Genomic DNA, 25,782 nt, shown 5'->3' with positions numbered 1-25,782 from the left:
GCTCCACAGAGTAACCTCAGGGCCCGAACCCCACGAATCGTCTTTGTCCTATCTTCTCAACCAGCATATGTGTATCCCGAAGCTGGGACTCTCTCCTAGGGATTTGTGTGTCCCCCACAGAGCCCTGGAGTTAATAGATGTATAATAACCGCCAAATGAATAAATCACAAGACCTAGAGTTTCTGCCAATATTCCTGATCACAGAAGCCCTCAATTTCCTACTCTTTCACTCTTGACAGCCCTACCCGAACTGTGGAAAAACTGTAGTAAAGGTTCCTACTGTGTTCAGCCTGAAATAATTTACCAAATCTTGTACTCTTAACTTACACACAAAGAAATTTAAAAAAATTTAAATTTCCCTTCCCAGAGAAATTTAAAAAAATTTCTGTCCTCTACATAAGATTCATTTCAAAATTATAGCTGAGATATGTTGTTTAATATTCCCTTCCATCTTCTTTTCTTGTGGACTCCTCCTGTTTTATTTTAAATTTTATTTATTAAATTAACATACAGTAAAATTGACTTGGCTGTGAGTGCATGTATGCACGCACGGATAATTCGATGAGATTTAACACATACATAGATTTGTGTAACCACCATCGCAATCAGGATTCCCCAAAGTTCTATTACTTCACAGAACTCCCTCATCCTGCCCTGTTGGATTCACACTCTCCTCCACTCCTGCTCATTGTCACTATAGTCGTCTTTTTCAGAAGGTCACAGAAGTGGAATTAGGTTGTGTACAAGTTCATGAGCACAGTGCATCTGAGGTTTTGTATGTTGTCATATGTACCAGTAGTTTGTTCTTTTTATTGCTGAGTAGTATTCCATTTTATGTAGTTGAGCCATTCACTCAACAAAAGACATTTGGGTTATTTCCAGTTTTTGCCAGTTGTGAAGAGGACTGCTAGACACATCTGTCTACAAGTTTTTGTGTGAACATAAGTTTTAATTTCTCTAGGGTAAATAGCCGAGGTGTATCATATATCTATGTGTAACTTTATAAGAAACTGCCCAAGTGTTTTCCAAAGTGTCTTTACCATTTTGCATTCTCAATGTATGAGTTCCACATCCTTGTCAGCACTTGGTATAGTTAGTTTAAAACATTTTTTTAAATCGATTTCAGTAAGGTATAGTGATATCTCATCATTGTTTTAATTTACCTTTCTCTAACTACTAATGATGTTGAATATCTTTGCATGTGCTCATTTGCCATCGTATATCTTTGGTTTGTTTCAAGAGTTGTTTTTTTTTTTTTTTTTACGGCCTCTCCGGTTGCGGAGCACAGGCTCCGGATGCGCAGGCTCAGCGGCCACGGCGCACGGGCCCAACCGCTCCACGGCATGTGGGATCTTCCCGGACCGGGGCACGAACCCGTGTCCCGTGCATCGGCAGGCGGACTCTCAACCACTGCCCCACCAGGGAAGCCCGTTTCAAGAGTTTTTTTCCTTAATTCTTGAAGCATAGTTTTAGGAGCTGCTTTAAGTCTTTGTCTGATAGTTTTTTTAAAAAAATAATATTTATTTATTTATTTTGGCTGCACTGGGTCTTAGTTGCAGCACACAGGATCTTTAGTTGCAGCATGCATGCAGGATCTAGTTCCACGACCAGGGATCGAACCCAGGCCCCTCGCATTGGGAGCTTGGAGTCTTACCCACTGGACCACCAGGGGAGTCCCTGTCTGATAGTTTTAACACTGTGTTATGTTGGGGCTGGTACTTATTTATTGTCTTTTCCCTTGTGAGTTGAGATTTTCTTGGTTCTTCTTATGCTAAGTAATTTTGGATCACATCCTGAACATTTTCAAGATCTTGTTTAAATCCTAAGGAGACTACTGATTTTTGTTTGTTTGTCTGTTTCAGCAGACAATCAATCTGGTTAGGTTCAGGTCACAAATTCCAGTAAGCCTTCTTCGGACTGTGGTTCCAATGTTGGCTCCGTTTTCAAAGGCTCTGCAGTGCTTTTCAGATTTGTTCCATGTGTGTGCTACCCAGTGGCCAGTCTGGGACTTGGGTGCTGGTCTATCTCACAGCAGGATTGTCAAAGCCTTTGACATGCTCTTTAGATCCGTGCATGCTCAGCCTGAAGGTGAGCCCTGTAGTTAATATAAACAACTTTATGGAATTACTGTCTTGATCTCCTTCTCTCTGTGATCTACCTGACACATTATGACTTTCTGAGGCCTGGCTCCTGGACCCCTCAATGCTGCCACGCAACTCCCAGGACTATGTCTGCATCTCAGACCAAGCAGTGGGAGGACAGAGAGGAAAGAGCAGTGGGAAGTCTTCCCATGTTTCTGGTACCACGGTTCCTCTGTTCAGAATGGAGGCATCTCCTCCATCAGAGTTTTGGGCTTCTGTCTGACGGCTGCTGCTGCTCCTCTGCTCCCAGAAGATTCTCTGGGAGTGCCAATTTGATGACACTGTGAATTCTGGTCTCCTTCCCTGAGTTGCCTGCTACCACTTACTTTTTGGAATTCTCAGACAGCTGCTCCATGTGTTCTGTCCATGGTTTCTAGTTGCCTTCAGTAGGACAGACGGGATGGAGTGTGGTCACCTTGTCCAGAACCTGGAAACTCACACTGTTTTCTGTTTGTTTGCTTGTTTCTGTTTTGTTTTTTTTTTAATTTTAAGAATACGTCCTTCTCACTAGCCAGTTGTACAGTTAGGGCTGAAAAATCTCATCCATAACATTTGCTTCCTTTTCTTTTTTCATCGTAAGAGCAGACTCATCTCTCTCCTTCCCCCAGCTCATTAGCTGATCTGTTTACACTGTATTTAATTCCTTATCAAACCTCAGGCATTTGTACCTCCCTGATCCTCTGACCTACCAACCAGGCCAGTTCTCAAACACTGAATCTCTCCATTACCTGCCTTTCTGGTCCTGTGTCTAGAGCACTGTGGCTCTGCCTCATATCAAATTCATACTACAGAAAATCTAACAGCCTGGACTCGGGTGAGGTATGGCAATATTTATCACATTCATATGATGTCTTTTGTCATTCTGAATTATGTAATCTTAAGCCATTTTCGTTAAACTTGGGAACAAGAAAGGAGAGGCTGTTACTGTTATTAGCTAATAGTGATTCAGAAGCTCTAATGAATGCAATAAGACAAGAAAATAAAATACTAAGTGCAAAGACTGGAAAAAGATTTTTCTTTTGTGATGAATAGGATTTCATTTCTAGAAAATTCAAGAAACTATAGCAAGAGAAAGCCCACTAAAATTGAAAAGAGAATTTGGTAGGATGACTGGGTACAAGAAAAATCTATTTTTTTAAACAGATTTTTTTCTATCCCAGGAAATGGAACAATATTCCATTCAAGAAAGCAGCAAAAATTATAATACTCTCAGGAAGAAATCCTACTCCTAGGACTCTATTCCAAGGATTGGCAAACTAGGGCTGGCAAGCCAATCTGTCCTGTGGTCTGTTTTTGTATGGCTTTGGACTGTGACCTCAGAATGGTTTTTACATTTTTATAGAGTTGTAAAAAAAAAAAGAAGAATGTGCAACAGAGACCATAGGAAGCCCACAAAGCCTAAAATATTTACTATCTGGTCCTTTACAGGAAAAGTTTCCATTGAAGTAAAAGGACCAGTATAAAAGGATACATGTGCATGGGTGTTTATTGCAGCACATTGTATGGCAGAAAAATGGAATAAGGCAAATACCTGTTAACTGGAAAATGATAGAAAAATGTTGTGACACAATCATTCTATAGAATATTATGCAGCTACTAAACAGAATGAAATATAACTACCCCAGCTGATGTGGAGGGATTTTATATGTATATTCATATGTATATGAAATTCAGGATACAGTGAAAAGCAGGATGCAGAGAAATGTACATAATATGCTTTTTAAAAAAATTTATTTATTTATTTATTTTATTTTTGGCTGTGTTGGGCCTTTGTTGCTGCACTTGGGCTTTTCTCTAGTTGTGGTGAGCAGGGGCTACTCTTTGTTGTAGTGCGTGGGCTTCTCATTGTGGTGGCTTCTCTTGCTGCAGAGCACAGGCTCTAGATGTGCGGGTTTCAGTAGTTGTGGCATGCGGGCTCAGTATTGTGGCTCGTGGGCTCTAGAGTACAGGCTCAGTAGCTGTAGCACGTGGGCTTAGCTGCTCTGCAGCATGTGGGATCTTCCCAGACCAGGGCTCGAACCCGTGTCCCCTGCACTGGCAGGCAGATTCCCAACCACTGTGCCACCAGGGAAGACCCCATAATATGCTTTTTATCTCTCTCTCTCTCTCTTTTTTTTTTTTTTGGTAAGACAAGCAACCCAATACTTCATATAAGTATATGAATTTAATATAATTATATCGACATGGATAAGAATTTAGAAAGGCTAAAGGGGCATGAATACTTTTGGTAGGCCTCAGAGGTTTCTGAGTGAGGAGGAATTGACTGGAGCTGTGGCTTGGGGATATTCACCTTTAGAATGCAATCTTTACTACTAATCACCCAGAATTCTAATTTAAAGGTGGCCAACTTCCTTCCTCTCCCCAAGACCCTTCTGTTCGATGGATTTCTCTCTTTCGGAATCAGTGTCCTTGGATTCTACTTTAGCAGCTGAACAGCTCTTTTCCTTTGGCAGCAGTCTGAGTCAACCCTGACTCTGACCTCCTTCCTCCGCAGTTCATCCTCTGCCCCCAGTAGCAGCAGAAGAGAGGTACTGCCATTATTGTCCCATTGAGTGCTGACTACGGAGTCACCATCGCACCATCCGGCCTTCCAGGTGTTGGACCCCTTTTTGCATGTGACGTCACCTCTGTAATGGGAGTTAATGAAGGTTGTGTCCCAGTTATCTCACCAGGGGTGAGGTGAAGCTAGACCCTTCATGACTCCTCTCCATGACATAGCTTTTCCGTTTTACAAGACACCTCTGCAGGAATACACCGAATATGTTGTTTCACTACCTTCAAATATAGACCTGGCCTGGCTTTGGATTACAGGTGCAGGCAATCAATAAGCTTTATGTCTTTGATGTCCCTTGTCTATTAAGTTTACTTGGCATTTTACCCATTTCTGTACTCATTCCTTAATTATTTGCTTTTGTCTTCCAACAAAGGGAGTACCCAAGGACCCTAGTATTTGCTACTGAGTTACCAGGTAGTGTGACATTCCAATTATTTATTAGCAGGTTTTCTAGATTTTAGTATTGCCTAAACATGTGTTAATAGGTGTTGTGCAAAACACGATTAAGTTTTTAAAATATTCAGGCATTATTAAAGATGTCTTCAATAAAGGTTAAGTTAATAAAATCAGTTTTTACCTCGTAACAAAGCTTATGTTTTCAGCAGTAAGATTGCCAGGTTTGTGGTCTGCTAAAAGGTTTAAACATCTGTACGCAGGAATCATGCATTCATGTAGTGGCTAGTGGCCAAAAGACAATGATCTGCAATCATCATCATGTTCAATTTTAACCCATATATGTTTCAGTGAGATCTGTGCAGTATGACCAAAGTTATCTTGGACATCTTTGGGGCAGAGTTATGGTGAGTCAGGGTTGATAACTCCCAACTTGTGGACAACTTCAAAAAAAGGAGAGCAGACAGATTAGTCTTATCCAAGGAAATTTTTAAAAATTAGAGAGAAGCAACTGTTTCAGGGTTCTTCCAAAAATCTTAAGAGAAAATTAAAACAAGTGACAGACTGGAAGAAAACATCTGCCAACTATTCCGTGGAGAAAGGCCCAGTATCCAGAGGATACTAAGTGTTCCTACAAATCAAAAGGAGAAATTCAACCACCCAATGGGCAAAGGATATGAGACACATGAAGAAGCACTCACTTCCACTGGCTGTCAGTGAAATGCAAATTAAGACAATAAAGAAATACCATTTTTTGCTCTCCAACTGGCAAAGCCTAAAATGACTGATACTACGATGTAAAAGCAAGGATGCAGAGGAATGGGTACTGTCACACACTGATGCAAATATAAACTTATGAAACACTTTTGCCAAGGCAAATGGGGAGTACTCATGAAAATTAAAAATGCATACCTGCTGTTGCTCTCCCCAGTTCTACTTCTAGGCATCTACCTCAAAGGAGCACTCATGTTTGGAGTGGACTCGATCTCTTTGACTCTTAGTGGCCCAAAATCTGTGCTTAGACACACGATGGTTGGCTGCAATATGTCTCTGTTTACTCCCAGTCCTTTTGGGCAACCCCAGCTCTGCCCAAACATTGATACCAGACTTTGAGGAGTCCCTGTGGCACTCACTCTGGTTTCCCTGCCACTGGGCCCCCTTTCAGATTTGCTCAGGTAGCTGCCCAGGGTTGGGCTTTTGTTCATGATATGCCTGATTAGTGATGTAGCCTAGATGTGCTCGGGAGGGAGCTTCCCTGCTTTATAAATGCTGCCTGAACGGCAGCCGTCTACCTGCCAGAAGAGGAGCACAGAGTGCCGGCGGCTGCACGAATGTCTCTGCGTGGTGTTTCATTGCCTCCTCTGAAGGCCTGTGCTGCAACTAGCATGCCTTGCTGTGGAGCTGCACGTGTATGTTTTAGGCTTAAGTAAGTTGTGGTGCAGACCATCCATTAGAGAGTGGGGCTGGTCCACGGAGTCCCGTTATTACACGAGGCCAACACCAAACCATGGCCATCTCCACCCGGAGCAGAACGGCCACTGCAGGGAGGGGATAGTCCCACTCTTGTGTGTGCTGTATTTTTGAAACACGGTACTTTTCAGCAGGCGGGCTCATCAGTGATTTCAGGGTGGTAGACAGTGGACACAGCAAACTGCTGTTTTCAGATCTTCCCTGTACAGCATCACTGACAAAGTCCCTACTCTCATTTCCGCCTTAACTATCATTATTCCCCCTTTTTAATCAATGTAAGAAAACGAAATACACTTTTTCTCCTTGGAAGTGAGAAAATACGGTACCAACTATCTTCCCCTGGCAAATGAGTAAGGTGAGCCCAGCTTGTGCTGCTGTTATTTAAAGACCATCTCCTTCCCTTCAGAGGGCGCCGACAGAGCCTGCGGGGACCACCCATGTACAGATACACGCCTACTGTTCCCCATCTGTGAGCTTCCTGGTTTACATAAAAGTTGGCACTTTTCTGCAGGGTTATTCTGATCTCTAGATAATAGTATCTGCTGGGAAACTTATTTTTGAAATACTTGTATGAAAATGATCATGTCAAGAATGTATACTACTGCTGTGATGAGATTAGGATGCCTCAGCTGCCTTCTGAAAATCTGAAATGACTCTCCTATGAGAAGAAATGTTATTTTAAGGCATTTCATTGAATGAAATAGGTGTTGGGAAAATTGGTTGTTTGAAAAAGATTCAACTTAGAGCCTCAGCTTATACTGCATTCCACAATAAATCCCAAATGAGTTGAGTGTGAAAAATAGAACAACAAAAAAAACTATAAGAAAATTTAGGAAAGCATTAAACAAATACCAGGCAATGAACGATCCATTATTATTGCTGTTACAATGACCCTTTCTGAGTACAAAAGCACTGGAGGAAGTTGTAAAAGAAAAGATCAACGAATTTGATGAGATAAAAATAAATAAAATCCCTATATATTATAATGCACTTTACAAAGACTAGTCACTATTCCTGTTGGTAAAACAAAGGGACAAGGGCAAGATGCTTCCTGGAGAACCTAGAAGTAAAGGAATTGATGTCGCCTTATAAGAGTTGAACTGGCAAAAGTCTTCACACCCGTGAGATAGAACCCAGAGAATACAAGATGTCAATCGTTGTGTCTGCTCTATCCATCCTGTTTATAAAACAGAAACCTCCCCTGTCACACCCTCTTTTGCCTAGGTGGACACTTTCTGAAACACAAGACCTCTCTTCCTCCCTGGCCACATCTGCCTGGACCAGAGGTACATTTCTGACTCAAAGACAGCACATTCTTAAGCTCGCCATCAGCAGCTGTCCTGAAGGCCTAGAAAAGATAAATCGGGCCAGTCAAGTTCTCTTTCTCATAACTTTGAGCTAAGAAACAAGCAAATAATTAGCTTGTTACCTTGGAAACAGAGTTAAAGGATGCTTTCAGGTACAGCTGGGGCCAGAGCAGACCAAAGCCACGAGCGAGCAGGACCCAGGGTCAGCAGGGCCAGCACGTTGCGAGAGCAGACGTGCACAGAGGTAGCAAGAGGCCCCAAGGGAGGCACGGGGAGTGTGCTGGCCTCTGGAGCCATGCTGGTTCCCGATGACCCCCTTAACCCCACCCCGGGTCCTGGCTCTGGCTCCTGTTGCAGCTTGGAGGGCTCTCAGATCTCATGGCTGTATCTCAGGGAGAGTCATCACCATGCAGGCATCCTAGGCCTGAGCTAGCTCAACTGGGTTTCTATGTCTGAAAATCAAGGGGGCCAAAGTAAAGCTGATTATTCCTATGACCTGAAGCAATGTGACTTGGGGTTCACCCTCGAGAGGCAGGAGCCGGGATATAATTATAGTTTAGTAAGTAGAGACCTAACAAGTGGTTTCTGTCTTTTCTGGAGAAAAGGGTATTGTGCACAGAAGAGGGGTGGTCGGGCTGGAGGCTGCCTGTATTGTTGTGGGGATATTCGCTCCCGCGGGCGGTGGATGCCTGGTGTGGCTTCACCGTGACTGTGGGAACCTATCTGTCAAAACTCTTCTCCTTTTTTTGACTCCCTTTGTGCTTGGGGCTGCTTATTTACTAACCTTCCAATAAGGAATCTACTTTTTCCCCTGGGAGAAGGGGCCCTGGATGGAGGCAGTTTAAGAGTTCCTGTCTATAAAAGAACATCCTCCATGGAAAATTAATAGATTGCCTCTCTGGTTTATAGTGAGTTTGATTGGCATTGGACAGCCTTCCTGAGTCCACCCAGCAAGGCCAGATCCTGGACGTTGTTTCATTCACTAAGGTAAGACCACCCTGTCAGGACTCTTGGGAGGCAGCCATCCATCTTTTTTTTCTTTTTTTCCTGGCATTCCGACCAAATCACTGCTTCCTTCTTTATATATGACAATTATTAGCGTTACCTCTTGTCAGTTAATATACTCCACAACCCTCCAGCTTGCTCAAATCATTTTTTTTGTTGTTGTTGTTTGACCTCCAAAGTATGACAGCAAACATTCAATCAATTCTATGAAGACATCAGTCGTACTGGTTATGGGCTGTCACTCCAATAACTGCACGTCTTGGAATCTCAACATTCTGAATTGTTACAGAAAGGACTTTAAGAAATCTGCTTTGCTCTTTTCATTTCTATATACACTGAGTCATCTCAGAAAGGCGCCAATCTATCCTGCTTTTAATGATTCCTAGAATCTATATCCATTTAATTACCTTTTCTGACAAAAATGTCTTTTTCACATGATCAGCTATAGTTTCAATACAACTGAAAATTTTTTCTTCCTTTTTGAGTCTCCTTAAAGATGAACTACAATTGACTGGTCCCTCTGTATAACATCAAGTAATACACAGTCTGTCCTCATGCAACTAGGTTTCTTTAACAGGAATCACTCGTATGCAGTTGGTTAGAGGGAGCTGAGGTCAGTATCATACAGCAGACTCATTTGTTGACATAGGATTTTTTTCCTAGTAAATTCAAGTTTTGCATCACCGAGAAAAGGTCGTTAAACACAAAACTAGCAGAGCTGAGCCCAGCAGTCGGGCGGAGGGAGCTCAGGACTGAACACACCCCTCTCCCCACACTCTTCCTCCGAGTCCATTGTGGTCAGTGATCCTTCTTAGAAGGAAGCGCTTCTTCCTTGTTGAGGGGCCCTTCCCACCCTTGTATGTGTTGTTCGCGCCTCCATAACTCAGCCCTCAGCCCTTCCTGTATGCTCTTCCTGTATGCTCTTCCTGTATGCTCTTCTGCAGCCCTTCCTGTATGCTCTTCCTGTATGCTCTTCCTGTATGCTCTTCCTGTATGCTCTTCCTGTATGCTCTTCTGCAGCCCTTCCTGTATGCTCTTCTACCATGATAGCCTCATTTTGGAAAAAAAATGGCTGTTTTACATAGTGTTTCCTTATGCATTAGGAATTTAACATGTCTTTTAAATTTATATCATTATTTTTATTAGCATTGCAATTGGTTTTCTTAGAGTACTCGTTATAAAGTTGCATGGGTTTTGAGAGGTCTTCCCAGTCTTAATTCTTCTACAATCCCTGCTAGTTTTTTTATCATGCAATTTTGCATTTATTCCATTATAGCAGAGGCACCAGTACTTAAGCCAGTTTTTAAATTCCTCATTCACAGCTTTCTTTTCTCCAGGATAAATTACTCTAAACATTGTAGTCTCTCACAGGAACTACTATTCATTCCTTTACAGATGCATCTTGTTTCAAGCCACAGATCAATATCTGAAAGGTTTGCAGTGAATACGATTGTTGTCGGCCCAACATTTCTTCCTTTGGGGAAAGATACCTCTTTAATTCCCTAAAAATCGTGTTCAGCTTGTGTGGAGCAGATGGGCTAAGCCCCGAGGAGTGGGCACAGGATCTAGGATCAGTCAGTCAGAGTGTTTCATTCCCCTGAATGCAGGGACTGCTTCAGAGATGGGTGTATGACCTCAGCCAGGCCAGTCATCCCTCCCTCCAGGGACTTTTGCTAACACTGTTGGAAAAGATCCTGTTTACTGGGATTATGAATTCTATAGACCATGTAAGCCTAGAGCTTTCAGAAGCACCTTCCCACTAAATGGGGAGAGGCTATCAGAGAACCTAGTCGAGTAGCACTGAGAGATGGGAGGACGGGGATGAGGTTGCATGTGAAGCCAACTGTATTCCTTGGATTTCCTGGTTACATGAGACAATAAATTTCCTTTCATACTTACAGCCAAACATCCTGGCCAATACAAGCTGAACACAGATTAATTAAATTTGTTTGATAAGAGTAATTAGAAAAATCGAACTAAATAACAGGCAAGTAGAGCTTATTATTTAAAATAAACTTGGTGGATTACTTAATAAAGCCAAAAAAATCTACCTCATAACTTTTTCATCACGACTTTAGCTGCTTTTCTCTGAACCATCTCTCTTCCTGTAGAGAGGCAGAGCTCCCGAGAAAACACAGAGCACCTGGAAATGCTGGGCAGAGCGAAAGGGTGACCTCTTGACTTTTGCATTTCTGACTTTTGAGAACGTAGTATTTTTTCACTTTATGGTGACATATTTTTATTTTGTGGTCCTTGATGATTTCTATGCCTGCCCTTAATCAGGCCTTCTCTAGTCCAATTTATTGGTGCTGGTTTTGGTACTTAAGCATAAGCACTTCATTACACCCATTCTTACTAACCTCATCTAAGTTTATGCTTTGAATTCTCTCATGTTTTCTGAAGCATCGGTAAACCCACTGAGCTGGAATTGTATAGAGCCTGAAAATACAACCCCTCTATTCTATTTTCCAAACCACTGAAAATGATAGTTGAAATGTGGGACACTGAAGCCTACCAGGGATGCTGCAAGCCCGCAGTGCACCTTTCTGCAAATTGGAAAAAGGCGCCTCTTCCTAGGGCAGATACAACTGTGGGCCAGTGCACATGGGATGGAGAGCAAGGGTAGGCTGGGTGTCCGACCCCACTCACGCCTGCAACTGAGCCCCACTGGGCAAAAGGTGACCTATCATGAATCATGTTACAAAGACCCTTTTCATCTTCTTGGGCTATGTGTGCACGAGCTAGGGTCTAGTGTGAGCCTTTTGTTGGGCACAACAGATAAAGGGCAGAGATTCAGGAGAACTGAGTAACAGCTTAGTGAAATGTTAAACTAAGAAAAAAACTTCAGAGTCAGATAAATCTGAATTTATGGGGATAGTATACTGTATGTAAAAGTTTTGGAGTTGGACAGAAATGGACTTTGACTCCAGCGTGGCCACTAAGTAGGCCACCTCCCTGAAACTCCGTTTTTAAAAAATCTGCAAAATAATGATAATACTATATTTCATAGAATCTAGACTATATCAATTGTAAGACCCTGTCTCATTACAGAGGTTTTTAAAACGAAAAAATGGCCAAGTGAATGGTCAAATGTTTTCCTGACTTCAGAGGTGTTAAGACTGTAAAAATTGTTTATTTCAGACTCTATGACATATGGTAATATCCACTTTATAGGTAATGACTCTTCTCATTGCCTATAGGATTATGAGGATTAAATTAGATAATGCGCGTGTCAAGTTCTTGACGCGGCCCAGAGTCAGTGCTCAATGAAGCTGCTGTGGGTGTGATGGTTATTCAGAGTTGGTGACAAATGATAACAAAAGGATAGACTTGATAGAGGTCTTCAGGGCCTAGCAAGACGATCTGGATATAGTCTTTCCTCTATGCCAGGGTGAGATAGTAGAAGCCAATATGCACGAGGTAGGTCTAGAAGTAAACCTCAGAGGAAGATGAAAGTACAGAAAATGCACAACAGAAAATAATCCTATGTATTCTGCTGATGGAGACCCAGATCTGAGTAATGATTTTCCCAAATCCCAAATGTTCAGGAGATACATTTTTAAAAAGTGTACTGTTCAAATGGTGGGTTGAAGGTCCTTCTTTGAATGTGGAGTAGGAGAAAGAAAACTTCCAGAATGTTCTGTTCCCTTTTCTAGCGTTTCCTGCTCTCTGACAGCTACTCCTATTACATTACCTGTGATTTCTGAAGTGATCACTGATTGGCTCCCCGGTGAAAACCCTCCTGTGCAACAACCTGTGATGGGCATTTTCCTTTAGGCCTGGAGGGGTCTGTGGAGGGCGAAGAGGTCCAAGACGTGTCAGTCAGACTCTTTCACCTGCCTCCACAGCAGCTGGTTCCTGGACTGGTCGAGGGTAGGCCTCAAGCCAAAGAACAGCCATTCATTGTCCTTTGTTGCCAAAGACAATGCTGCCAGTGGTAGCTCACTGATGAAAACCAACGCCAGGATTTTAATAAGTGAAAAATGGCCTGGTTTATGCCGCTGCTTTGGAAGCTGTCTGTTTCTTTCCCTACAGTTTGGGCTTTAATGGCATCTTTAGAGATATGATGAATGGAGGTGGGTATACATGCATATGTTCAAAACACAGCCCCATGTGATGGAAAGCAGCCTAAATGCTATTGTGTATGGGACAGGCAAATGCAATGAAAATGGCTCTCCTTTCTGAAACAAAGACACCGTTCTCTTTTGAGGAGACCCTAAGTTGGTTATTTCTTCCATTTCTGATTTCAACTTGTTTCAACATCAGGACTGATGTAAATGGCTTACAGAGAAGGACAAGAAAGGAGTTTGTGGCAAGAGTTTAATCTACCTAGTTTGGGTTGGCTTGTTATAACAAAAGGAAATAATATGGAAGTTTTGGTTGACTGATTATGCCATGTAAAAATTAGATATTATGTGGTCACTCCTGAATTAATAGCCTTTAGGGATTTTTAAGAATGAAATTCAAGTCGCAGCTCTAGATCACGATGTCAGAGAAAAAGCAAATTGCCTGAGAAGAGACAGTGGCAACCTGAACTCTAAGCATGTGGGCTGGCTGATGTGTAGATCACAAACACAGCTTCCATTTCCTCTCGGCAGGCCAATTACATGTGCACCCCCCAGCATCTCACTCCTGCCCCGAGGTCCAGAGGCAGGATGTGGCTCAGTTTGGGAGGGGCGCTGAGTCATCATCCCACGCAAGTCATGGTACATCTGTGCCACGCTCCGACCTCCTGACTCTTAGATTAATTAAAGGACTTGGAGGGGAATGAAAATTCCACTTGATTTAATTTCTCCCTAAGAAAAATGCACTCAGTAATGTCATAAATCTCTTGAAACCAGTTTCCTTCAAAGTTGCCTTGGAAATTTTAAATATGTGTACAAGTTCCACCTTGTGCTTCCTTAATCTTAACCTTGTGTCTGAGATGCAGTGGTGGAGGGGCTACTCCCTGTGGTCAAGCACCATGAGGGGCTTGTTGAGTAACGGGGCTGAGTCTCAGCGATCCACTGACCTGGGCCCTCCTTGGGTAAAGAGCACGTTTGAAAGATGCTTGGCCAGGAGATGGGTCTTAGTCTACTGTTTGCACAGAATGAAGTAAGAGTAACACTGGTTTTATCAGCACCGCTGAACTAGCAGCCACTTTCTCGTTAGCAATAGATGTTTGAATTTTAACACTGGTAGGAGCCCTACTTATTATTATCTAGAGAACAGAAAGGTCTACTTGCCCAGGGCTTCTTCTAGTATACCTGGATTCTTTGTGTGTAAATTACAGACACCCTCTCTGGCAGATCAATTACATCCCTCAGACCCCGGGCCCCTGCCTCTTGGGCAGCTTGTAGGGCAGCCACCGATTTGCCTAATCCCAAGAATGTGGCAAACTGGATTCATCAATGTATGTTTTCGCACCACAGGTATGGTGAACTTAGAATTAGTTGTGACAACAAGTCATTGTATTCAGAGAGAAACACTAAGTGTATTAGTATAGGCCACTGGTGCCTTCCATAATTAGCATAGTTCATTAGTGTTGGAACAGTTTCATTTTGGTTTCGAGAGTTAGATCTTTTTCAAGAGCAAAACTTTATTATCACTTTCTGGGCAGAAACGGTTTATAAAAGGTCCTTCCCTCTTGTCTCCCCAGGGATGCAAACAGACCGTTAGGAGCTTCCAGTCAGACAATTCTGACAAGCCGGCTCTGGATCCACTTAAGCCTGCTTCCCCTTCCCTCACTATTGGTTTGGGTCACTGACCCCTTTGAGAATCAGATAAACTATAGATATTATCTCTAGAAAAGTGCTCCTGACCTCCAATTTTTTTTTCATGCAGTATTAGGAGTTTTGAGAATTCACGCCAAGAAAGGAGTTTTACATAGGATTTTAAGAGAGACCAATTACACTGAAGTAGTTATCAAAATTTAAAAAATTTTTGTGATATAGAAATATCTATGTGCTTTCATATAAATGCATTAAATAACAAGATCTACTGGTGAGTCTAATAACTCCTGTAATTTTGAAGTACTGATGAGTATAAAAGATATTTTATGATGTCTGCTAACTGTGCTGTGAAATGAAAATGTCTGTGATTTCCGCTGTGACAGGTGCTGCTACTTCTACTGTGGTCTGCTGCCGACATTCATCATTGGAGGGGGTGCTAAACTGAAGTTAGAGGTTAGTGAAAATAAAGATGCATTTTTCCTGCATCCAAGATCCTGGACCTTAAGTCAAGAATCTCAGAGACTCTGGAGATTCTTGGCCTGGTACTGGGCATGGCTCAGGGCTTGGCGGCCTCAACTCTTTCCACTCAGGCCACAGAAGAGAACGTGGGGCTCCCTGTTTCCCTAACTGAAGTGACCTGAGGCTATTGTGAGCTTCCATATTCTGTAGGAAAAGCCAAAAGGGACATTCATAGTGGCTTCCGTCCTGTCCTCACTTATGAGAGGAGAAAGGTGAGGACAAGGGGGACACAGGGAGTCAGCTGTGACCAGGTAACTCCTGCTGTCCCTAGCACAGAGACGAAGCCACAGGGAAGCTGCAGCTTCGTGAAGCTGCCCCAGCCTGGGAGATGGGTCACCGTGTGTCTTCTAGCCTGGTGTGAGAGAAACATTTTCCTCTCACTTTGACAAAGATCTGAGGCATACTATTTTCGAGTTAGCCTGTTGCTTTAACCTCACGGGTCCAGGGATGCTCACTAAAGTGAGGGAGCCCTGCTGGGCAGCCTGTGCCCTGGGAAGGCACAGTGACTCATCCTTTCCTCTCATCCTCCAGGCGGCTTACTGAAATGGCGCTGAAAATTGCGCACCTGGGCCAAAAACAATAAGTATAAGCTCTGGGAGGTATAAAAGCGTTCCATGGCACTCGAAAATGAGAAATGTCGCTATAATTGTACAGTTATGACCAGTTGGGCTACTGCTGGAAAACACCAGGAAAAGCAAAACTTTCTCGTTCGGATGCTAGAGCTCAAGGCTGTATGAGGACGAAAAATTCAAGTTCTAGACGAAAGAAAGTGCTTCTCCTGATGGATGGTAGGAGAGATGACAAACTTCCAAGGAGAGGTGCTCTGAAAGCGGCTTCCTTGGCACGGACCTCCTGAAACTCATCCTCACAGCTATTTGGAAGCACATCATGACCTGATTTTCACCAGGAAAATGGCCTGTGAAAGAGGCTCACAGAATATCATCTGCTTACCAATTTTAACTCTTGCTTCATTTATACTTTCTCCCAGGGCCTTTGCTTCGGAAAATCTGGAGGAAAAAAAAAAAAAGAAATGAGAGCTTAACCTTTTCTGTTCATCCTAAATTATGTTTTAAAAATAAGAGCTTTCCGAGAGGTCTCTAAAATAGTATAAAGCTTTATCAAAAGACATAAAAGAAAATTTAAATGAATGAAATATATTAGGCTTAAAAGTAGAGATAAAATTTGTATTAATTACTGGTATCGTGCCTTTTTACTCCTCTCTCCAGCATAGAACTCCATGCTCATAGTCTCTGATTTATGTAGATTCATCAAATCTACTTTTGATTTCTAGTATTTTATGATACGAGGGAACCAGAGTAAAGCACGGCTGTAAGCCTTCTGTACTGTGCTCTATTAATCACAGTGCCAAGATCTTAGAGTCAAAGAATCCTTAAAGAACATTTTTTTTTTTCTTATCCTTTTTGTTTTCTGACCAGCAAACTATGGCTGGTCATGGTGCGGATGCATCCCAACACCAGTTTCTGTAAATCAAGTAGTATGGGACACAGCCATACCGATTCGTTTGTCTATTGTCTAAGGCTGCTCTCACACTGCAAAGGTAGGGTCGAGGGGCTGGGACAGAGACTGTAGGGCCTGCAGAGCTGAAAATATTTACTATCTGGCTTTTTCCAGAAAGAATTTGCTTACTCCTGTTATATATGATGTTAAATCACATTGTGGACATATAAAAACAAGAAGAAAAAAATCCCTAATTATCCCCTACCCAGAAATAAGCTCATTTTGAGATCCATCCAGTCTTCTTTCTGGCCAGTTTTTACAGAGTTAAGATCATACCAATATATGATTTTTGTGCTTTGGGTGTTTTGTTTTTACTCAGCATTATTAGTCCTTCCCTATGTTATCAGAAACTTCTCCACTCTCTTAGATTGCTGCCCACTAGTCCACCAGATGCTGTGTTGAGTTTACTGAATGACTCCTATTTTCTAACAGGTATTCCTGAGATGCCCCCTGAGAGCCCAACCGTGCTGGAGAAGTGTAGGAAATGGCCTTTGTAAAAACCATACCATCCAGGCCCCTACACACAGCGGGCCCTTATGAAATGTCAATGCCCCATCCCCAAATCTTTCTGGATCTCAGTAAATCTCAGATGTCACATTGTTTCATCCATAAATGCTTTAGTCAAGCAGGAGTTTGTTAGAGGAAGTGGGGAGAAGAGGGCATTCCAGGCAGGGGAACAACATAAGCAAAGGCCAGAGTGCCCCGCAGCCTCCAGGCTCAGCGGAAAAGAGGCGTGAATGATGTCACTGCTATTTTCTGAATGTGTCTGCTGGGCCTGAGATTGCAGACAGATGTTGCCAGGGAAGGGGACTAAATTTTCTCTTAGTGTTCGGTTTCTTGGGACTCCACCTCTGCCTCCTTATTAAGGGTGTTCAGGCTCATCACAGATGACATATGTCCCTTCCTCAGCTAGTGCCTGTCACCTTCCGGAGAGAAATGCAATCCCATTTGATGCCATGAAGACTGAATTCAGCTCAGCAAATATTCATATCATGTGTAGATCGCTGTGCTGGGCTCTGTGGGCCCATTCTGGCCTCTGTCCCCTGGGCAGACAGACTCTGAGGTCTGCTCCGGGCCACTCAGATGAGGACTATCTTCATACTTGAAGTTCTGCCAAGTGCGGGGCTCTAATTGTTTGGTGGTCGCTGCATCCATCCCCAATACCTAGGATTTCATGGGGTTTGATAGTCCTCAATTGCCCAATGAGTGGCCCCCCTTACTGCCTGTTCCAGAGAGTTCTGGAAGCTTTAGATTCTTGGGAATGAGGAAAACACAAGAGCAGGGCTGCAAAGCTGCTGACATTCATGTCAATGCTGGAGGCAACCAGAGGAGAGCTGGAGGAGGGAAGATCCTGCAGGCAGAATGGGCCATCTCCGCAGCAGCCCGGCTCAGAGAAGCTCCGACAGGCCTGGAAGGGAGCCCCCCAGCTGGCCGGTGCCCACGTGTGCCTTCGGGGGCACGGCGAGGAGCTGCTTAGTGCTGCGGTCGACCGTCTCCGAAGAGCCGCCCCACACCCGGGCTGGCGGACACCACCGGGAGCCAAGAGCTGTTCCATGCTCTCCTCTGCAGCCCAGCGCGAACTCAAAAGGGCTTTCCCACTGAAGAGGTGCGGGCTGAGGGCCGCCCTGTCTCCGCCAGACCATTTTCCCTTCAGGCTGCAGTTGTCACTGCTCCGGACCACCCCACCCACACGTTTTCCTGATCTCCGGTTGTCAAGACAAACCCTTGCCTAAGGAAGCACAGCCCTGAGGGGGAAGGAGGGGAGTAAGGGATGGCGGGAGAGATGAGAAAGAAGGTGCCCCCCCCCCCCCGCACTTCTGCCCTGTTTCTCCTGCGCACCCTGCACCTCCACACCTCCCAGCCCAAGTCTCCCCCAGCCCCGCCCCCTCCCCTTCCTCCCGCCCCAGCCCGCGTTCTGATCTTCCCAAGCAGGAGCCTCCTGACTCCTGAGCTTCTAAAAGGGGCACATTCCCATTAGGGATGTGGTCCAGGTGGTTGAACCTGTGCTGACTTTCCCCAGGGGTGCCGCCCTCCTGCACAATATCTGAGGCTGCTGGGAGGAGGCTGGTGCCGGGGAGCCGCTGAGACTCAACCAGTACCACCTGTGAGCCCCTGAGGGTCTCCTACTCCCGGTGCCCAAACCTTCCTATCGGGGAATCTCTGCGTAGCTCCATCTGAGGAGCATATGGTGCGGGGGGCAGTTCCAGAGTGGGGCCCGGCAGACTGCTCTGCCCACCGGCCCGCGCAGAGAAAGCTCTACCTTGGGGCGAGGCCTGGGTTTGGAAGGGAGAAGGAACGCAGCGCTCTGGCTGCTCCTTCTCAAGCCTGGCTCCCTGTGACATCCAGCCCTCACCCACCCAACAGCACCCACTGTGCGCCAGGCTCTGTCCACAGAGTAGAAACAATTCTCTCCCGCTGGCTTCCACGTTACATCACCTCCGTTTTCTGCCCTCTCTCCCTGGCTGCTGCTTCTCAGTCTCCTGTTCAGGCTTTTCTTCTGCAGCCTGTTCCTTAGATGTTGGTGATGGTCAGGGTTTAGTCTTAGACCCTCTCCTCGAGCTACCTCTTCTCTCTGGGCATTCCATTCGTTCCACTCTAGGCAGTGCCTCCTCTAGGGACACCTCCCAGATCTCCATCTTGGCACTGCTTTATTTCCTGACCCACTATCCAATTGCCCATTTGATGCCCTGCAGATAATTAAAACCCACAGGATGTAGAGCAGAACTGATGCCCTTCCCTGAAGACCTCCGTGCCTTCCTCCCATCCTTTCTCCTCTCGCTGCACAGCACCCACTCCTCCAGGTGCTCATGCCAGTAACCTGCACACCATCGTCTGCCCTGCTCCCCATTAGATCCTTCACTCAGCCCTGGAGTCTCGCCCATTCTACGTCCTCAGTACCCATCCTGACGTCCCACTGAGCTTCACCCTCCCCCAGACCACTTCAACGACTCCTTGCTCAGCTCCCTGCATTCATGCTGCCTGCCTTTGGGCTATTTCCTACCTTTCAGTCTTTCCTGTCTTCTGGTCTGGGGTGATTAACTTAATATGTTGATTATTCATAGAGTGAACAAACATGCAATTTTCTTCCCCATCAGAGAGAAAGACCGTTTGTCTGTATAGTCTGTATCTATGCCCTTTCTCTCCTCTGTTGACTTGTCCCTGACATGGTACTTTGGCTGCCTCTGTTATAGTGTGATGACGATCCACCTTTCATTTCCTTTACGCTTTTTAAAAATACCGAAATAGAAACTTTCATCCCATTTCCCCATCAGGATGGCTGCCCTCTTGTCTCCCATTGAGCGGTTCTTTCCCTGACTCTCAGGAAGCCGCTGCTACATTCCCCTACTCCTAGGAAGCAGTTCTCATGCAGTTTTCTTGGCTGCTAAGGTTTCTCAAAGTCAATTTCAAATTGTCATTCTCAAGCCAAAAAGCAGTGTTTTTGAGTACCATTTTTGTGGCCAGCACTGTTTTAAAAAACTGTGGGAGGCTTAGAAGATTCTAATCTAATCTCTGCTCTCAGAGTCCATAATTCTTGTTCAGGAGACAAGGTGTAAATACAAAAAACAAATGGCAAAATAATAAAGGTTAAAACTGGAGTCTAACAGGAACCAGGGAACTCCTATTTGTCATGGACGTTATTTCCAGATGGTGCCATGAGATTTCTCGCCGCTCTCGGTCCAGTTTTTCCGTTGGCGTTAGATTGCTGATCTATTCTCTATCTGAAGGATCCAACTGAGTGAAGGGGTGCTTTTCTTGGTTTAGTTCACATTATCAATGCCTTCGTTTCCAATTGCGGCTAATCTCCCCATTTATTTATTCTTTTGTTACTTAATGGGACTCAGTGACAGGGGATTCAGTTTGCATGAAAGATCTGCCACAAAAGAAAGTTAGCTGTGTGGTGCCCGGGCACTGGAATTTGCCAAGCATGGGGTTTCCAGCCTCTCTTCATCTTATTATATACTATGAGGATGAGTCATGCCTGAAAAATGTGGTGATTTTCAACTGCACTTCTACTTGAATTGTCTTCTATTGAAAAATCCGGCTTAAGAATTGGCTCACGTGCTCTAGTTCACCGAAGGGTAAATATCCCATTAATGTGCAACATCTTGTTTCTGTTGTCACAGGCAGGCAGCACAACTTTCCCCAGACTGGGGGCAGAGCTGAGATGCGCTAGAAGTTCCCTGTGGGGTAGCAAAGGGTGCCGGCAAGAAGGGGAAGAAATCGCTCCTACTAAGTAACACTGATGTCTGAGCCATTGATGGTCCCCTCCTGCATCTCTGCATCAGCCTTGCACTCTGAGGGAGCTGAGGGAATTCAAAGGGATCTGGGCCACCAATAGTCTCTATATTTGAGCTTAGAAGCTACTTGCCATTGGCTAACAAGGCTGAGCTGCACCAAGGTTCGTGTGTGGGATCCTAAGCCCCTCTTCCGTGGACTTTTCCAACAGGACGGCTCAACACCTGAGCCATCGGATGGCAGAGTTATTTGACGTGAGAAGCGGGGAATAAAGTGGGAGCCCAGGCCTGTGGGTCTTGCTGGCGTAGGGTTACCAGAAAGGTAAGACTTTCTAAGAGGAAGTCTGCTAGAAGTAGGGTTAGGGAGCAGCAATTGAACGCCGCCCTGAGGAACACCCCTCTGGCACATGTCTGTATTCCCAGGACCGGTCAGTCCTCCCACAGATGGTCCACGTGGTGCTCCTGGTCAGTAGAGGGAATGGGAGCAAATCTGTGGAAGGGATCAGGGTTACTGCAGACTGTTTCCTAAAGGGAGGCATGGAAGTCATGCTTTATTTTGATGTCTGCTATGGGAGCACTGGTTGTAGTTATTTGTTTTCATATAAAAACATTTCTCTTTGTCCTCTGCCATCGCAGTTATGAGCATGTAATATCTGATAATTGAATACTCTCCGTGAATGCAAAAAAGTTTCCAATCCTGAGAAAAGAGTAGGTCATGGCTTACTCTCCCCAGTACCAAATATTCCTTTAATAATTGGTAACATTGAACAGATGTAGACATTTTAAAAATGTGGGCTGGCCTCCTGACTTTTCATTTGATTTTAAAAGACTGATTTACTGCTGGGAAAACCTCTTCTCAGAGGAGAGCTTTGTGTGAATTTCATTAATTCCTTTGCTTCTTGGCCACAAGGAAGATGGGACCACCATTATTACCAGCCCATCCTGTGCGATTTAGATGTATTTGAACCCAAAAGCACATCTGTCCCGTGGGCTGTCAGAACTCTACTATTCTACTAGAGTTAAGCGAGCTCTGTATTGGAAGCCCACAACATCCTCATCTCTACCATCCCCTCAACCCACCCCCCGCCGGGAAAAGACCTAAACTCAAGGGTACAAGCCTGATCCTGGAGCCATGCCAATCTAGAACAAGAAGACAAAGTATTATGTTCTTCCTAAGCCAGTGGTTCTTCAACCTGAATGTGCAGAGGAGTCGCCTGGTAACTGGTTTAACCTGTGGAGTTTTGAGGCCTTCCTGCAGAGGTTCTGGGTCTCAAGGTCTCTGGACAAGGTCTCTGTCTGGCCAGTGGTTTTCAAACCTGGTGGCAGGTTGGAATCCTGAAACAAATGGATGCTCAGGCTCTACCTAATTCAGTAAGACTATCTGGGGAGTCAGGCCTAGGCTCTGGTAGCTTTTACAAGCTCCATGGGTCATTTTACTGTGAAGCAAGGGTTACGAGGCGCCCGTATAATCTATGAAGCCTGAGGTGCGGACACAGCTGAAAGCTCCTCGGAAGTCACTGGACGAGGCAGCTGTCATCCAGCTTTATATGCTTGTCTCCAGACGAACAAGGTGTCCTGCTTCAACACATCCAACTGACTCTGCTGAAAATACATGGCCTGCACCAGGGAGAAGCATCGGAAAGTCTGTGAAACCCCTGGATTCACAGGCTAAAGTGTGGATGTGCATATTCCATTCCTCTGGGGACAGAGTCTTCAGCTTTCCCTAGATTCACTTTATCTTCTCCCCACCCCTTGGTTTACTCATCTGTCACTCATATCCCATGCTGGGCTCCCATTCTGCTCCCCGCAGAGGCAGCCATTCTTACGGTCAAAGTAGCTGAAAGTATATATATATATATATATATATATATATATATATATATATATATATATTTATATATTTTTTTTTTGCAGTACGCGGGCCTCTCACTGTTGTGGCTTCTCCCATTGCAGAGCACAGGCTCCGGACGCACAGGCTCAGCGAGCCCGCTCCGCGGCACGTGGGATCCTCCCGGACCGGGGCACGAACCCATGTCCCCTGCATTGGCAAGCGGACTCTCAACCACTGCGCCACCAGGGAAGCCCGAAAGTATATTTTTTGTTCAGCTGTTTTTGTTTGCTTTGCGTGCATCTGTTTATAATTTACATAAATCGTGTGTTCTTACTTAGCGCTGTCCTTGTTGGTATGTGTGCATTAATCCATCTCCCACCTGCCACATCCGACTCCCCAGCATGCAGCCTGCACAGAGAGCTCCCCAGCATTCTATCTCTCGACTTCCCCAGGGATGATGCCCACAAGGTCTCCAGTGCTCCTCGGCCACAAACAGAGCTGCTGTGAACATCCTCATGTATGTCCCCTCCTGAATCCATGAGAACCTCTCGGGAGATACAGTCGGCCCTCTGGGTCCGTGGGCGGAACCTGTGGATTTGGAGGCCCGACTGTACTACCCATTTTATATAAGGGACTTGAGCCTGAGCCAATTTTGGTAACTATGGGAGTCCTGAAACCAATCCCTATAGATACTGAGGCATGATGGCTGTAAACCCAGGAGGGGAACTGCTGGGTCACAGCGGGTGCAGACACCTCTTTGGTTAGGAGGGCTGTTCTGGCCTTCACTGAATTCCTAAAGTGATCTGGGATCCATGCCCCCCAAGTGCAAACGTCACTGGTCAACAGGCTGGGCTGGGCCCTCAATGCTGCTTGCCTTTCCTTTTTTATTTTTATTTTTTTTGCGGTACGTGGGCCTCTCACTATTGTGGCCTCTCGCATTGCGGAGCACAGGCTCCGGACGCGCAGGCTCAGCGGCCATGGCTCACGGGCCCAGCCGCTCCACGGCACATGGGATCCTCCCAGACCGGGGCAAGAACCCGTATCCCCTGCATTGGCAGGCGGACTCCCAACCACTGCGCCACCAGGGAAGCCCTGCCTTTCCTTTTTCTTTTCCTCCACTTCTAAATGTATCAGCGTCAGCCCATCTTGCTGTGTTTTTCTATTCAGGCTTCCTTCCAGGCTCCCCTCCCTCTGACATTCCCTACTGCCCGGCTCCCTGGAGCCTTGCTGGGTCAGTGTTTCCCTTGTTTTTCTCTCTCTCGCTCCCCACCACCCCCCCCCCCCCCCCCACCGACTGGCTTGCTTCTGCCTGAGGCCTACAATCTTGCCCAACTCTCTCCCCTTCTGAAACCAACTTCCCTTCTCCTCAGGCCACTCCCCTTTTTCTTTTACAAATGTCTCCCACCTCTCACGGGCTTTCTGAACACATTGCTCACCCTCTCTCCTTTGCTCAATTCCTTCTCACTTGCCCCTTCCCTCCCAGCGCCCAACCCGTGCTCTTCCAGCTGCCAGCCCCCCACGCACTTGCCTGCTGCCTCCTGCTTGTTTCTTTGGAGCATCTGACACCCCCGACAACACGCTTCCGGGAGCCGTCTCCCCTCTTGGCTCTCAGGCAGGTCTTTCCTGCTGGCTCTTCCCCTCTTCTCAGTCTCCCTCATGGCCTCCTCCCTACCCCCCACCCCTTTCCTTGAAAGCTTTCCCTGTCGTTCTACTCTCCAGGCCCTTGTACTTCCACATGTTTTCCTGAGAGAGCTCATCCCCTTCTCATGCTTCCTTGAAACATTTATAAACATATGACTCTCAAACCTGGATCTCATTTTAATTCAACAAATAGTTTTTGAAAATGTACTGTGTGCTGAGATGCAGTCATATGTGACATATGAGAGTTCGCAGTCTAGAACTCTAGTTTTTGAACTCCAGAGCCACACGTCCAGTTTGAGGACATGCGTCGAATTCATGGATTAGTTGAAACAAACGATGTACCTCTAAGTTTTTTCTAAAGGGTCCAGAACACAGGCTTGCTGGACAACATGTCAGCAGATGGTGTAGCCTGCTCTGCTTCCGGCCTGGGGAACACACCAGAGGTGTGTGGGTCACAGGATGTGCATGTGAATACTTCCTTTGACCAAGAAGTACAGGACGGCTTTCCTGAGCAGCCGGAGGGCCTAGAGTTCTAAGAGGTATCATTTAGTCCGTAGACACTTTTTTCCTTTGCCTTTGGAGCAGTGAAATAGCAATAGAGTCCCAGGCTGATGAGAATTCATGTGAGATGTAAGAATTGTATACAAAGTGCTGTCAGTCACAGCCCTGCTCTAACGTCGCTTACCCAGCGGTACTGGGATGATGAGGCTTAACGCATGGGAGAGAAGTGTACCAGGCTGGATGTCATTCCACGTGAAACTGCCCACACCTTGTGCCTTTTTTTCAGAAATCAATTTTCTCTAGGCTGGCCCAGCTAAGCTTCGGAGGACCAGCTGCTCACCGTGCCAGCCTTACCTCTGCTTCAGAATCTGTTTGTTGTCTTCGATGGTGACGCTGTCAGCATGGTCCCTCTTGAAAATTTCAAAAGCCTCCTGGCGTCCTAATGACATTTCCTCTCTCATCCCTGTTTGGAGACACGGGGAAATGGCCTCAGTCAGAGCATCAGGATCCCATTAATTTCACTGTTGCTTTAGTCAGACTGTAAAGCCAACGAGGCCCACAGCAGAGAGGCTCCTCACCAGACAGGTGACCCCAGGCCCTTCCAGCTGGCCGCCGCCAGCCGCCCAGGAGGCCCTTTCAGCGACACCCGCCGCACCCTGTGGGCCTGAGCCTGGGCATCCACGTGACTCGTGGCGGGTGGAGTTTGGAATGTCTGGTCAGAGGAAATGAAAACCAGAGCGCCAAGCCCCGGATGTCCGGGGACATCTGCAAAACCACTTTCTGCCATCACTCAGGGCCACATTTCTGCCCATTTTCCTGTTATGCCCCATTTTGGTTTTCTGTGAAATTTCACCCTGAATTTCCAGGCATTTAATTAAAAGAAGTATAATCCCAACTCAAAGATTGAGAATCTAGAAAATTCTGCCCTTAGTCTCCATAGAGTGACTCATCCTTGT

At 45.4% G+C, this 25,782-nt stretch overlaps 1 protein-coding gene across 1 annotated transcript in view; it reads right to left on the bottom strand.

Annotated features, from left to right (window-relative positions):
* KIF6 (kinesin family member 6) overlaps positions 1-25,782 on the bottom strand; it is a 383,680-nt gene that overhangs the window by 55,198 nt on the left and 302,700 nt on the right. Inside the window, exons 14-15 of the mRNA XM_060021290.1 lie at positions 25,181-25,289; positions 16,052-16,107 (exon numbers count right to left, since the gene is read on the bottom strand). Of these exons, the coding sequence (XP_059877273.1) occupies positions 16,052-16,107; positions 25,181-25,289 (165 nt within the window). The remainder of the gene's footprint in view (positions 1-16,051; positions 16,108-25,180; positions 25,290-25,782) is intronic.

This window comes from Delphinus delphis, chromosome 10 (assembly GCF_949987515.2).
Source record: "Delphinus delphis chromosome 10, mDelDel1.2, whole genome shotgun sequence".
Lineage (NCBI taxonomy): Eukaryota > Metazoa > Chordata > Mammalia > Artiodactyla > Delphinidae > Delphinus > Delphinus delphis.
The sequence above is the reverse complement of the archived record's forward strand: the minus strand, read 5'-3'. Positions and strand labels throughout refer to the sequence as shown.